The sequence below is a fragment of the Erpetoichthys calabaricus genome, chromosome 4 (genome assembly GCF_900747795.2).
Source record: "Erpetoichthys calabaricus chromosome 4, fErpCal1.3, whole genome shotgun sequence".
Classification (NCBI taxonomy): Eukaryota; Metazoa; Chordata; class Cladistia; order Polypteriformes; family Polypteridae; genus Erpetoichthys; species Erpetoichthys calabaricus.
Window position 1 is genome coordinate 234,917,015 of NC_041397.2, and position 16,212 is coordinate 234,933,226.

At 40.9% G+C, this 16,212-nt stretch overlaps 1 protein-coding gene across 4 annotated transcripts in view; it reads right to left on the reverse strand.

Moving 5' to 3' along the window:
- cep295 (centrosomal protein 295) overlaps positions 1–16,212 on the reverse strand; it is a 117,211-nt gene that overhangs the window by 36,701 nt on the left and 64,298 nt on the right. For all 4 annotated transcript variants that reach the window (XM_051927056.1, XM_051927054.1, XM_028800436.2 and 1 more), the window contains exons 20-23: positions 10,189–10,398; positions 6,237–6,421; positions 1,762–1,882; positions 1,156–1,310 (exon numbers count right to left, since the gene is read on the reverse strand). In XM_051927056.1, coding sequence (XP_051783016.1) covers positions 1,156–1,310; positions 1,762–1,882; positions 6,237–6,421; positions 10,189–10,398 — 671 coding nt within the window. The remainder of the gene's footprint in view (positions 1–1,155; positions 1,311–1,761; positions 1,883–6,236; positions 6,422–10,188; positions 10,399–16,212) is intronic.

Genomic DNA, 16,212 nt, shown 5'->3' on the forward strand with positions numbered 1-16,212 from the left:
AACAGGATGCACCTGAGCTCAATTTCGAGGTTCATGGCAAAGGCTGTGAATACTTATGTACATGTGCTTTGTCAATTTTTTTATTTTTAATAAATTTGCAAAAATCTCAAGTAAACTTTTTCCACGTTGTCATTATGGTGTGTTGTGTGTGGAATTCTGAGAAAAAAAATGAATTTAATCCATTTTGGAATAAGGTTGTAACATAACAAAATGTGGAAAAAGTGATGCGCTGTGAATACTTTCCGGATGCACTGTATATAGATCTTGCCCATGCAGTCGCCACATTTTGGTGCATGGTACTGCTTTTTTTGTACTCCGGCACATGCAGAGGAAAGAATAGTACAGAGAGGTCACTTCCGCACTATAAGCAATCATCAGATTCAAATGTTAACAGTTCCCACACATCCAAGAACCGTCCTTTCTACATTTACGACATGTGTACCTGTTACAATGTATACACTTTTCTCTGTGCTGTGGTTACTATTACACTGAAGGGGCTGGGGAAGTGGTGGTCATGGAACAGAAGCTTGTCGATGTTGCATCCTCTTTTGCTTTATCCATCGACCCTTTCTTGTAAGAAGCGACGACGAAGCTCCTCTGCAAGGTGAGCCATGAACACTCTTCTCAGTGGCCCCCGTGCATACCTTGTACAGTACATGTGCATTGATCGCTGCCAAGTCAGGCATGTTATAGCACAAGCAACTGGCCACCTGTGTGTTCCTGCTCGCACTGAATAAGCTCACGCCTTCTGGTGCACTATCTCAACGCAGCACCGGGCAAAAAAGAAACAGACAAATATATGTGACATTTTGAAGAAATCATTTTATGACTTGAATAGTACCAATCAAAATACATTGTCGCACTAATGCAATATTACTTGAAAACAAGTAAGCCAGCCGAGTACTTGATGGTGCTATCGGCAGGAATGATATACGAAACTAACAGACTTTGTTCTTTGACCAATTACAGGCACATCAAAATAATATTACATCTTATTACTTTAGGCAATACATGGTAAGTAAGAAATCAGCTGTAGCACAGACTGTAAAACTGTGTGATGGCAAAGGCAAATAAAATATGGACTACTGAAAAGACTCTTCAAAAACAGGAAGAAAATCAGAAATAGAAGTTACTGTATTGCTGCCATAGGCTTACCCCTGTGTTATACCCACTGCCACCAAGTGAATGTGTTACAGGCTGAGGGGATGAAGCAACAGAAATATCAATCACAGGCTGTGTCCCCTTGAAGTTTTTTACGCTTTGAGGGGCAGTAGTCTCATCACTGGAAACTTCTGTTGGAGTTGCTGATACTAGAAAAATAGAGGAAGAAAAACTATTATAACGCATAACTAAGGGGTATCAAATGCACAATGTTTAACTAAAACTTAAATGTTGTTCATTTCTTTGCAGTTTGTAAAGGGATAAAGTTTATACTGTAGCTTAATTAGCTATCATACAATGGAGAACAGTGGACAAATGGAAGCAGGCAAGAAGTTCTAAATTAAAAAATCATTCCTATTTGGAAGCAAACCTCTAAGCTTCTAAAAAAGATAATTTATTATAATTGTCTGTAAAAAAAAAAAAGTAAGTCAAAGTCTGACAAAAGTCAAAAAGACCCTCCTAGAGTACAGGTGACTCCTTAAGTCTACAATTCAGTATTAAGTCTACATGTGAACACCACCAAAAATACATACTTAAGTTTTAAGAAAATGTAACATCATAAAGCCAATAGAAGTAATTCTGGAAATTCTAAGCACATACCAGGAACAGTTGCAGGATTATATTCTCTTGACAAGGAGCTTCCTGGGCTGGACGTCAGACTAGATTTTTCAACTTCCCCATGTGATGCGGTCAAAAACTTCAGCTCAAGATTTCCTTGCTCCTAAAAAAAAAAAAAAAAAAAAAAAAAAAAAAAAAAAAAATAACTTCGATACAAGACACTGCCTGTGTAACCAAATTTTTGCACACTTGCATTGTGTACTCAAATGCAAACCAAGCAAACATCTTTGCCATTAAAGCTTGCTTGCAAGTTAGCAGAAAAAAAACAAAACAAAAAAAAAAAACCAGACAAAAACAAATGATAGCATAGTGACATTACCATGATATGCTGAAGATTTAAGTTTTAAGCAGAGTTAAATCATAAGTATAAAAGTTTCCTTCACATTTTGCTAAATGGAAAAATGTTCAGTTAATTTTCACATCCCTGACAGCATGGCATATTACCACCAAAAGAAAAAAAACTGACATAAACATATTGATATATATAATAAAATAAAATCTTCAATAAGCCATTATTGAGTTTCTCTCACCACATTATATTTGTATGAAGAGTTTATGGGAATAACTACCAGTAAGAATTTGACTAAGCTTTTTACAGTAGGGCAGCTTCTAGAAGTTGTTTTGCACTTCCCAGATATCAAAAAAAACTACTACTTTACTGGATGTAAATGTTACTTGAGATCTACTTCAAATGAAAAAGGTATCCCAAGAACATCACTAAGGGATAAAGCATGTGTTTAAGATCCCAAGAATGCTTCTCTATTCATTGCTAAACCAACATTTTTTATTTTTGTGGAAAATCAATTTAAAATCCTGTGTGTGTTTCATTCTATACAGCCAATATTTCATTTATACCATTTACAGTGCATCCGGAAAGTATTCACAGCGCATCACTTTTTCCACATTTTGTTATGTTACAGCCTTATTCCAAAATGGATTAAATTAATTTTTTCCTCAGAATTCTACACACAAACACCCCATAACAACGACGTGAAAAAAGTTTACTTGAGATTTTTGCAAATTTATTAAAAATAAAAAAATTGACAAAGCACATGTATATAAGTATTCACAGCCTTTGCCATGGAGCTCAAAATTGAGATCAGGTGCATCCTGTTTCCCCTGATCATCCTTGAGATGTTTCTGCGGCTTAATTGGAGTCCACCTGTGGTAAATTCAGTTGATTGGACATGATTTGGAAAGGCACACACCTGTCCATATAAGGTCCCGCAGTTGACAGTTCATGTCAGAGCACAAACCAAGCATGAAGTCAAAGGAATTGTCTGTAGACCTCCGAGACAGGATTGTCTCGAGGCACAAATTTGGGGAAGGTTACAGAAAAATTTCTGCTGCTTTGAAGGTCCCAATGAGCACAGTGGCCTCCATCATTCGTAAGTGGAAGAAGTTCAAAACCACCAGAACTCTACCTAGAGCTGGCGGCCATCTAAACTGAGCGATCGGGGGAGAAGGGCCTTAGTCAGGGAGGTGACCAAAACCCCGATGGTCACTCTGTCAGAGCTCCAGAGGTCCTCTGTGGAGAGAGGAGAACCTTCCAGAAGGACAACCATCTCTGCAGCAATCCACCAATCAGGCCTGTATGGTAGAGTGGCCAGACGGAAGCCACTCCTTAGTAAAAGGCACATGGCAGCCTGCCTGGAGTTTGTCAAAAGGCACCTGAAGGACTCTCAGACCATGAGAAAGAAAATTCTCTGGTCTGATGAGACAAAGATTGAACTCTTTGGTGTGAATGCCAGGTGTCACGTTTGGAGGAAACCAGGCACCGCTCATCACCAGGCCAATACCATCTCTACAGTGAAGCATGGTGGTGGCAGCATCATGCTGTGGGGATGTTTTTTAGCAGCAGGGACTGGGAGACTAGTCGGGATAAAGGGAAAGATGACTGCAACAATGTACAGAGATATCTTGGATGAAAACCTGCTCCAGAGCGCTCTTGACCTCAGACTGGGGTGACGGTTCATCTTTCAGCAGGACAACGACCCTAAACACACAGCCAAGATATCACAGGAGTGGCTTCAGGACAACTCTGTGAATGTCCTTGAGTGGCCCAGCCAGAGCCCAGACTTGAATCCGAATGAACATCTCTGGACAGATCTTAAAATGGCTGTGCACTGACGCTTCCCATCCAACCTGATGGAGCTTGAGAGGTGCTGCAAAGAGGAAAGGGTGAAACTGGCCAAGGATAGGTATGCCAAGCTTGTGGCATCATATTCAAAAAGACTTGAGGCTGTAATTGCTGCCAAAGGTGCATCGACAAAGTATTGAGCAAAGGCTGTGAATACTTATGTACATGTGATTTCTCAGTGTTTTTATTTCTAATAAATTTGCAAAAACCTCAAGTAAACTTTTTTCACGTTGTCATTATGGGGTGTTGTGTGCAGAATTCTGAGGGAAAAAATGAATTTAATCCATTTTGGAATAAGGCTGTAACATAACAAAATGTGGAAAAAGTGATGCGCTGTGAATACTTTCTGGATGCACTGTATGTTTCATTAATTTTTGACCTGCTTTATTCTTTCCTTTCCTTAAAACAGCGTTTCTCAACCTTTAAGTATTTGTGACCCGAGGTTTCATAACAGTTTTAATTGTGCCCCCCTAATGTTTTTTGAAACCCTAATAAAATTTATTCCTATATTTTTTCCTGCCGATACACCACTACAAGTTTAAAATTTTCCTACAAATAGCGAAATTACACCACATATGGAAACATTCGCCCCCCCCTTTTTGTTACTTCGCCCCCCAGTTTGAGAACCGCTGCCTTAAAAGCAAATTGGTGGTTATTTAAACCTTTAACTTCTTACCTCATGCAAACCCTATTCATCCATTATACAATTCAATCAATTCAATCCAATTTTAAGAAGAAAGAAACAGTACCTAACATGTAAACATCAGGCAAATGGCAAAATCCAACTTGAAATTTTCCCTAAGACATGTGTCTCTGGGTTTATAGAAGGAAAGTAAGAGGGGGGAAAAAAGCACAAAAAGCAGATACAAAGCATCTGTAAAACTTCAAAACACAAGGTGATAAAATCTGGAATTAAAACCTTGATATTATCAACATAGCAATCATTGGCAGGGGTCACAGTCTCAGTGCAATTAAAAGACAATGTTCTCTACAGTAAAAGTACATATGGTCAGGGCTATTACATTACTATTGGGCATCCTATCTGAAAGAGCACCTCACCATGGTAGTCAATGCGTTAAGGAAAGTTAGTAGCCCTGGATTTAGCTGGCAGAACAGAGGTCTACTAGCTTATGAATTATTTGACTTCAGGTTAACAAGTGACTGCAAGATACCCAACATTTTAATTGGAAATGAGAGTTAAGAACCATAGGGACACATGAACCCGTGAGGGCACAGGTAGTTGGGGGGTTTTCACAGATAACCCCAAGGGTTTCAGAGGATACCCAACCCTGTAACAATACTGACCTGATTACGTGAAGTAGTTTGAAAATGCCTATTTTGGTTTGTAGCGTGACAAGCTTGCAATGTTTTGTTCCAAATTTTTAGTTCAAATAAATTGCCTGTACAATAATATTTTTGTAAAAACTCCACTAACTGTATCTACTTAAGTTGTATTTAATATTTTAACTTCAAATGTGAACAAAATAAGTAATTTGGCCAAGCCATCGTTTGCATGGAATAGTGTATGAATCGGCTGATCGAGCAACTTGAAAAAAGGATAATGTCTTAGATAAGGTTATGTGGTATAGCGATACTGGAAAAGTACCAGAAAACTCACATTTTAGAATGGTACAGTAGCGTCAATTTTTGATACTGAAAGTAAACATCAACTTTCCACTTAAACTGACACTCTGTAGACTGGGAAAAACTACCTTAAGATGCGCGGAGGACGACTTCCCAAAACCACAGGCTATACCTGATTAAGTCTTTACAAGGGAACCACCCAATCTCTCCCCAAACCATTCAATTAAGAATGCTGTTGACTATTGCCAATTTCTTCAAGAAAAATATTTATAAGCAAAAATCTATTGTAGGTTAATTTTTGCTTTTTTTAAATGGAACATTAATTGCAATAACAGGTTTAATGGAGTATAAAAGTTAAATAATACAAATATTAAAAAAAAAAACAAAAACAAAAAAACCCCCACACACATAGGAGTCCTTTTCCCATGCTGTATATTTATAAATATGTATGGCTCCAGAGCTGCTCCTTTCCAGTTCAATTTAAAAACTTAACCATTTAAAAGCTATCTTGTTTCAAAGAGTATTTATTTACTATTTTTACTGGTTAGTGTAATGAGGGCAGAAACCTATTCCACTATCAACACACACTATTCCGGGACCAGCCCATAAAACAGACTACCGATTAATAGCTCTACATTAACATTTATTAATTTGCAGATATGAAAAAATATAAAAGCAAAACAGATGTTTATACATTTCAAGATCCACTGATTTATGTATTAATGTATGTTACCTTTACAGTACCGCCACAGTATGCTGACAGCCTTTGTGCCCTGGGTGACAAATTAACTTCGACTTCAAAATCCAGTACTGGTCTTAGGGGTTGGAAATTCTGGCTACTGTCCAAATCAGGCACGAGATAAGGATGATTGGCTGAAGAATTTGCCAAACCAGAAGTATCCAGAGCTGCTGGAAGTCCTGGAAAAAAGATTAACAGACTCAAGATAAAACTTCAAAAATACTGCCATTTGCTTTTATCAAGATTAGCAAAGAATGTGGGAAATGAAACAGTGGTGGCATTAAACTCTTAAAATAAGGGTGAATAATCCAGGTCCTAAAGAGCATTTAGTTTTACTTTTAATAAATCTCAAACTGGTGTTCAAAAATGACAGCATAAAATCAAAATCAATATTGTACTAAAGAAATCTAAAGAAAGCAAACAGTTTTTGTTGCACCATACTGGCAAATAAAGGAAAGTGTATTACAGCAGTTTACATTCTAGTATACTGGTTAAGAGAAAGCAAAAATTAAAGAGATTTTAATTAGTAGATATAATTAAAAAGAAAAAAAAAGAACATACACAACAATAGTCCAGTCTTCGTTTACCATATACAGTGATCCCTCGCTATATCGCGCTTCGCCTTTCGCGGCTTCACTCTATCGCGGATTTTATATGTAAGCATATTTAAATATATATCGCGGATTTTTTGCTGGTTCGCGGATTTCTGAGGACAATGGGTCTTTTAATTTCTGGTACACGCTTCCTCAGTTGGTTTGCCCAGTTGATTTCATACAAGGGACGCTATTGGCAGATGGCTGAGAAGCTACCCAACTTACTTTTCTCAATCTCTCTCTTGCGCTGACTTTCTCTAATCCTGACGTAGGGGGTGTGAGCAGGGGGGCTGTTCGCACACCTAGACGATACGGACGCTCGTTTAAAAATGCTGAAAGATTATCTTCACGTTGCTACCTTCTGTGTGCAGCTGCTTCGTGAAGCAACATGCTGCACGGTGCTTCGCATATTTAAAAGCTCAAAGGGCACGTATTGATTTTTCACTGTTTGTTTTTCTCTGTCTCTCTCTCTCTCTGCTCCTGACGGAGGGGGTGTGAGCTGCCGCCTTCAACAGCTTTGTACAGGCGGTGCTTCGCATACTTAAAAGCCAAACAGCCCTATTGATTTGTTTGCTTTCCTCTCTTGCCTGAAGAAGGGGCCTGAGTTGCCTCCAAAGCTTGCATATTGTAATCTTTTTAGTTAGCCAATAAAAGGTGTCATTTTGCTTGGCTTTTCTCTACTCTCCGTTTCTGACAGTCTGTGCTCCTGAGGCGCACTCCTTTGAAGAGGAAGATATGTTTGCATTCTTTTAATTGTGAGACTGAACTGTCATCTCTGTCTTGTCATGGAGCACAGTTTAAACTTTTGAAAAAGAGACAAATGTTTGTTTGCAGTGTTTGAATAACGTTCCTGTCTCTCTACAACCTCCTGTGTTTCTGCGCAAATCTGTGACCCAAGCATGACAATATAAAAATAACCATATAAACATATGGTTTCTACTTCACGGATTTTCTTATTTCGCGGATGGCTCTGGAACGCAACCCCCGCGATGGAGGAGGGATTACTGTATATTATCTTACAACCGAAAGTATTTATATTTATTAGTAAAAGGAAATACATATTAAATGTACAGAAACCAACTTGTTTTTTCAAAAGGTAATTTAAATCAACAGGCAATTTTAATACAATCAAAAAACTGCTTTAATAAATCAGTCCTACAATGTAACACTGATTTTATTGGATTAAAACATTCTTTGAAAGTTTTAATTCTGTTAAACATATTGAAAACTATCTACAAGCAAATCTTACTCTTTGTTAAATTATCACAAACACCAACAATCTTTTATCCCCAGAATTAAGGAAATTATTCAGCAAATTAACACTTCTTTAATACAGCCAGAGAAAAAAAAAATCTGTTGTCTATAGCCAAAATTTCCTTTGCCATGTTTAGAAAATATTTTAACTGATGATGGAGCATGCTATGCTTTTTTTAGAACACTACGTGAAGTATGCAAATCACTGGTACATTCTAGCCAAACGAACTTTATTGGCACCATCACACACAAATATTACTTTTTTTAAATGTTACTGACACAGTAGACTTGACCAGATAAGGTTTTTTTTCTTTAAAACTATGCTTGACATGATATACAGTATGTCTAAACCTTTTTAATGACTAAAGAACAAGAAGTGTGTGGATTACAATAAAATATGACATTTCAGATTGGAATGGAAGTAAGAGTAGTAGTTAAACAGAATACCACAGTCGGTGACTGAAGTGAGGATTGGGAACAGGAGAAGTGTCTGTTTCTCTGCATCAGAAAGTCAAAATCATGTTAACAATCTTTGCGTCACAGATATCTGACTGCTTTAGGATTATGAACAAAGCTTTACTCAAGGTTACATTCATAGTACTGTATTACATTTAATTCTGAGACTGATCTTATAGTTGCTCAACTGGAAAAGTTCACATAAAGTATGATCAAATGGATGTGAGGAGGGAGAGAGAGGGGTTGAAATGGCTTCAGATTCCTCAACGTTGGGCAAAACACCCTACAACTAACTAGCTGGCTAGGTGGGTGGGGCGCCACAACAATGAAATGAATTTGAGTTACAATTAACATTTGAAGTGATGAAATATCCGCAGAAGCGTGGAGTGCCACCTCTGTAATATGATGCCACGAGTTTAGGTCAATACCCTTTTTTGATAGTGCTATTCTTACTTGCAAGCTAACCGGGTACATCTGCAACTGAAAAATGCAAAAAGGTTAAAAAAGAAAAATTTCTGTCTACCTAAAAGTAGGTATTTAACCAAGGATTTTAAAAGCAATGGTAATAATGTGTTGAACAACCTAAATAAGGAACCAAGGCTAAAGCTACTTCAAATTTAAATATCCTTTCACTTGAGTATGGATTGAGCTAAAAACAGTCATCAAAAAGAACAGTGGGAAAAGAGAGATAAAGGCAGTTTTTTCACCTACCTTTATGGGTCTAAGGAGATTTTGAAAAAACATTTAGAATATATACACTCCATGTATGCTATGGATCTGCTTCAAACTGCATGATCTGACCCTTCCATTACATATGCTCAAATCTTTTTGTTTTATTTTTGTTGATGCAATAAGACTGCCTCTGGCTGTAATCAAAAGCTGAACCCATTATACAATGGAGAGAATGCTCCACACATTAACTGGTTTTAGTGAAACTAGTGTGTTTGAATACTAGTGACAAGTAACAGTCAGGCACCATGGATATGAAAATGTGTCCTGATAGCCATGCCACTGGAGTAGGGAACATACGATTTTAAAAAATGTCTTCCAAATGTACAGTGTAAAAAAAAAAAAAATTCTATAGCAAGTTAACCTAAAAATTTCTTGACATTTTTTTCAGAATCAAATACAAGTCTTGATTTACTCTACGTCTATCTCAATATACCCAAATAATACAGCCAGGCAAAAGCCAGCAGGAGCTTTTTTTTTCTGTATTTCCCCAACATTTATCTTTTGGGACTTTTTACCTCTGAACATCATTGCTCATTGTTTGTGGGGACAAAAACTTTGGACTTTTCCCAGCTGCAGTTGGTTTTAACTTTTTAATTATTACCCTAACTTTAGATTAGTACTTGCCTAGATTGCTATTTGAAAGTTTCTACACACTTTGATCATATAAAAAAATAAGATAAATTGAAAAAATGCTTCACTTACACTTTCTTCATAAGAATTTGTAGGGGATCCCTGTGTATGCATACATAAATAAGGGAATTGTTGCATATATTAAGTAATACTGCAAGTTGTACAAACTGCATTTTTTACTTTGTGTGCCAAAATACAGAGGCAATAGCAACCACTACAAACAATTCATGAAACACCTTGATACTAAGGATCTCACTTCCACCTTTCAAAGCATTACATACCATGAAAGCTTCCATCTTCCAATGTCCTGCTCAACACTTTTGTGTATTTGTTAATCAGGTTCTGAATTAGGCAACTATCAAACCTTGCTGGCACATCAGTAGACAAAGGGCTAAACTGTTGCAAGGATTCAAAATGCCCAGCAGAAGTTGGGTAAAAGGGAGTTAAATAACTCTTGGTATCATCGGCCAGCACTGAATGTAGAGAGGAACCTGTGCAAAACATTAAACACAATATTGTGAGACCCCTTAACATTCTATTGTACATACTGAGACATTATTCTTAAATTTTTTTTTTAAAGAAGAACAGAGTACAAGGACAAATGGTACACTGAGGTAGGTAAATGACTGAAAAAAGTTATAGCATTGACATAAGCTACAGTAGAAATAAAGTATGTGACTCTTTTGGAATTATAATGAGGTTGGTTTAACTGTATTAAATGCTCTGGTAGCTTCTTGGGCACACCTAATTAAAGTTAGAACAGTATATTTTATATATAACAAAAAATAAAGTCCACACCTTTTCCAAATACATTTCTTCCATTAAGGTAACAGGCATATGACAGCAGTGTCCAACAAAAGAAAAGAGCATTAAAAACTAGTCATCTCTAAGTGCCCCCACATAACAAGAAAATATCCTTAACGATACAAAAACAGCAAACAAGGGAACAAACAGCACCTGTGATTCATACTACTGGGTAGGAAAGGCAACTAGTGTACAGGAAACTCAAAAGATCAATTTGTGAAAAGGACAGGTTAATGGCAGTGTATTTATGCCTAGGATGGGGCATAGATGAGCAGTAGTAGTTAATGACCAAAACCCTATTAACAAAGATTACTTCTAATAAATGTTCAGCACTAAACTGGTTACAATTTATATTTACAGATGAATGCTCACAATTCTACCTATATACAGAATTGAATTTTTACACCTGGCAACCTAGTTAACTCACAGCCTCTCTTATTACAGCATCTTGCCATTTCAAACAGCTAAGAGAAAGAACAAAATCGGTCTTAGGAAATGGAATGAAAGATTCAGGGATGCACACAGCAATAAAGCTCTAAAATAGAGATGTAAAAGCAGCAGCACACTCTCCCACTGATCATGTGGTACTGTTACAACTAACTAAAAGTTTTACAATTGCTGGACGTTGCTCCAAAGAAAAGTATCTTGAGCCACAACCTACACAAAATAACTGAGATCAGCTTTTTGCAAAGCATGTCTTTTTTCAAGTTATTTTCAATGTACATACTGTACATCAAAAGTCACAATACTACCCAACAAATAAAGCAAAAAGATACATCATAAAGTACTTATTAAACCTAGCTATACCTAACTTGCTTCAAACCATTTAGCTATGTGAAAAATTTTTCTGTAGAATAAAACAGGTATGTTATATAAAACAAATGTTAAATATTGAATCTTAAAAGGTCTTTGATGGTTTATGCATATGTACATTACAACAACTGGCGTCCATAATGGCTCAATGTTTAACATATGAAACTCTCTTGAAAAAAACTACAATTGAATATTACACAATGTTAAAAATGTCAGAAAGGCATGATGAATTCAGGCCAACGAAATGGTCCGTTTAACCAAACATAAAAACTTAAATCAAATAAACTGTATTTAAAAACAGGTTTTGAATGTTATTTAATAGGGTGAGATACAACTAAATAAAATTTTTTTTGCAAATTAATAATGTAAAATGCATAAGAATTTTACCTTCATCAGCTTTATTATTCCTAGAGTGAAAATGTAAAGCTAGCTGTATTTTATGAAAAACATTTATTGAAATGATTTGCAATGTCTTCCCATGGGCTCACCACCTATGGGAGGGGCCAAGGAGGTCGGGTGCAGTGTGAGTTGGGTGGTGGCCGAAGGCGGGGACCTTGGCGGTCCGATCCTCGGCTACAGAAACTGGCTCTTGGGACGTGGAATGTCACCTCTCTGAAGGGGAAGGAGCCTGAGCTAGTGCGCGAAGTTGAGAGGTTCCGGCTAGATATAGTCGGACTCACCTCGACGCACAGCTTGGACTCTGGAACCAATCTCCTTGAGAGGGGCTGGACTCTCTACCACTCTGGAGTTGCCCCCGGTGAGAGGCGCCGAGCAGGTGTGGGTATACTTATTGCCCCCCAACTTGGAGCCTGTACATTGGGGTTTACCCCGGTGGACGAGAGGGTAGCCTCCCTTCGCCTTCGGGTGGGGGGACGGGTCCTAACTGTTGTTTGTGCGTATGCACCGAACAGCAGTTTGGAGTACCCACCCTTTTTGGAGTCCCTGGAGGGGGTGCTAGAGGGCATACCTTCTGGGGACTCCCTCGTTCTGCTGGGAGACTTCAATGCTCACGTGGGCAATGACAGTGAGACCTGGAAGGGCGTGATTGGGAGGAATGGCCCCCCTGATCTGAACCCGAGCGGTGTTTTGTTATTGGACTTCTGTGCTCGTCACGGATTGTCCATAACGAACACCATGTTCAAGCATAGGGGTGTTCATATGTGCACTTGGCACCAGGACACCCTAGACTTCAGTTCGATGATCGACTTTGTGGTCGTGTCGTCGGACTTGCGGCCACATGTCTTGGACACTCGGGTGAAGAGAGGGGCGGAGCTGTCAACTGATCACCACCTGGTGGTGAGTTGGCTTCGATGGTGGGGGAGGATGCCGGTCAGGCGTGGTAGGCCCAAACGTGTTGTGAGGGTCTGCTGGGAACGTCTGGCAGAGCCCCCTGTCAGAAGTAGCTTCAACTCCCACCTCCGGCAGAACTTCGACCACATCCCGAGGGAGGTGGGGGACATTGAGTCCGAATGGGCCATGTTCCGTGCCTCTATTGTTGAGGCAGCTGACCGGAGCTGTGGCCGTAAGGTGGTCGGTGCCTGTCGTGGCGGCAATCCCCGAACCCGCTGGTGGACACCGGCGGTGAAGGATGCCGTCAAGCTGAAGAAGGAGTCCTACAGGACCCTTTTGTCCTGTGGGACCCCGGAGGCAGCTGATAGGTACCGGCAGGCCAAGCGGAATGCGGCTTTGGTGGTTGCTGAGGCAAAAACTCGGGCGTGGGAGGAGTTTGGGGAGGCCATGGAGAATGACTTTCAGATGGCTTCGAGGAGATTCTGGTCCACCATCCGGCGTCTCAGGAAGGGGAAGCAGTGCAGTGTCAACACTGTATATGGTGGGGATGGTGCGCTGCTGACCTCGACTCGGGACGTTGTGGGTCGGTGGGGGGAATACTTCGAAGACCTCCTCAATCCCATTAACATGCCTTCCAATGAGGAAGCAGAGCCTGGGGACTCAGAGGTGGGCTCCCCCATCTCTGGGACTGAGGTCACCGAGGTGGTCAAAAAACTCCTTGGTGGCAGGGCCCCGGGGGTGGATGAGATACGCCCGGAGTTCCTCAAGACTCTGGATGTTGTAGGACTGTCTTGGCTGACACGCCTCTGCAACATCGCATGGACATCAGGGACAGTGCCTCTGGATTGGCAGACCGGGGTGGTGGTCCCCCTCTTTAAGAAGGGGGATCGGAGGGTGTGTTCCAACTACAGAGGGATCACACTCCTCAGCCTCCCTGGAAAAGTCTATTCAGGGGTCCTGGAGAGGAGGGTCCGTCGGATAGTCGAGCCTCGGATTCAGGAGGAACAGTGTGGTTTTCGTCCTGGTTGCGGAACAGTGGACCAGCTCTATACCCTTAGCAGGGTCCTGGAGGGTGCATGGGAGTTTGCCCAACCAGTCTACATGTGTTTTGTGGACTTAGAAAAGGCATTCGACCGTGTCCCTCGGGGAATCCTGTGGGGGGTACTCCGAGAGTATGGGGTACCGGCCCCCCTGATAAGGGCTGTTCAGTCCCTGTACGATCGGTGCCAGAGCTTGGTCCGCATTGCCGGCAGTAAGTCGAACCCGTTTCCAGTGAGAGTTGGACTCCGCCAGGGCTGCCCTTTGTCACTGATTCTGTTCATAACTTTTATGGACAGAATTTCTAGGCGCAGCCAGGGTGTTGAGGGGGTCCGGTTTGGTGGGCTCAGGATTGAGTCACTGCTTTTTGCAGATGATGTTGTCCTGTTTGCTTCATCAGGCCGTGATCTTCAGCTCTCTCTGGATCGGTTCGCAGCCGAGTGTGAAGCGGCTGGGATGAGAATCAGCACCTCCAAACCCGAGACCATGGTCCTCAGCCGGAAAAGGGTGGAGTGCCCTCTCAGGGTTGGTAGCGAGATCCTGCCCCAAGTGGAGGAGTTCAAGTATCTCGGGGTCTTGTTCACGAGTGAGGGAAGAATGGAGCGTGAGATCGACAGGCGGATCGGTGCGGCATCCGCAGTAATGCGGGCGTTGCATCGGTCTGTCGTGGTGAAAAAGGAGCTGAGCCGCAAGGCGAAGCTCTCAATTTACCAGTCGATCTATGTTCCTACCCTCACCTATGGTCATGAGCTATGGGTAGTGACCGAAAGAACGAGATCGCGAATACAAGCGGCTGAAATGAGTTTCCTCCGCAGGGTGTCTGGGCTTTCCCTTAAAGATAGGGTGAGAAGCTCAGTCATCCGGGAGGGGCTCAGAGTAGAGCCGCTGCTCCTCCGCATCGAGAGGAGTCAGATGAGGTGGCTCGGGCATCTGATCAGGATGCCTCCTGGACGACTCCCTGGTGAGGTGTTCCGGGCACGTCCAACCGGGAGGAGGCCCCGGGGAAGACCCAGGACACGCTGGAGGGACTATGTCTCTCGACTGGCCTGGGAACGCCTTGGGATTCTCCCGGAAGAGCTAGAAGAAGTGGCCGGGGAGAGGGAAGTCTGGGTATCTCTGCTCAAGCTGCTGCCCCCGCGACCCGACCTCGGATAAGCGGGAGACAATGGATGGATGGATGGATTTGCAATGTGTTCAATTATTTCCTTGCAACTCATTAATTGGGACTACAAAGGTAGACTAAGGAAATTGTGAGATTCAGGATTGAATAGACAAAAAAAAAAAAAAAAAAAAGGAACAGTTGTGTTAAGTAAAAGAAAGTAATGAAACATCAGGACAGACAACTACTATACAGTGGAACCTCGGTTCACGTACAAATCGGTTTACGACCAAAAAGTTTGCCAAACTTTTGCATCTGTTCACGACCACACACTCGGTAGAAGAACAAGCCAGTTTCCCTTTCGGTTTGTACGTGTTCAGTCTCTCCCTGTGCATTTCCTGTGCAGCGAGCGAGAGAGAGAGCGCCACACACATGCGAGAGACACACACACACACACACACATACATACAGGTGCGTGAAAGAGAGAGACACACACACACAGGTGCGAAAGAGAGACACAGACACACATACACACACACAGGCGCACGAGAGAGAGAGACACACACACACACAGGCACGCGAGAGAGAGAGACACACACGTGTGCGCGAGTGCACACACACACACACAGGCGCGCGTGCGAGAGAGAGAGAGAGAGAGAGAGAGAGAGAGAGAGAGAGAGAGAGAGAGAGACACACACACAGGCGCGCGAGAGAGAGGGCTGGACGCATAAGGTAGGAAGGCAGTTAAAGAATGCACTGAGCTTATTTTTGTTTTCACTTCTGTTTACAGCGATCGGTTCGTTGCGTGCATTGTTACTTTTCTTGGTGGTTTATTAAATTACGGATTTTTTCAAATGTTCATTTTTTTCCTTGTGCTTAAATCTCATTAAAAAAAAAAAAAAAAAAGTGTTTTTAGCCAGCGGTTGGTAGCACTATAGCGCGAACTATTGCAGTGTTAGTTTTCTCTGTTGTTCAAGGTTTTCTCAGTGTTATTCAATGTTTTTACATTTAGTTTACTATTACACAGTGCATTCTATGGTTTAATTAACTATATTTGTGCTTAAAAACATATATATTTACATACAGTTCATATAGTCTGGAACGGATTAATTGTATTTACATACAATCCTATGGGGGAAATTGCTTCGGTTCATGACCAAATCGGGTTACGACCAGAGTTTTGGAACGAATTATGGTCGTGAACCGAAGTTTCACTCTACATACTGTTAAACAAACAAACAAAAAAAAATAGACAAATGGA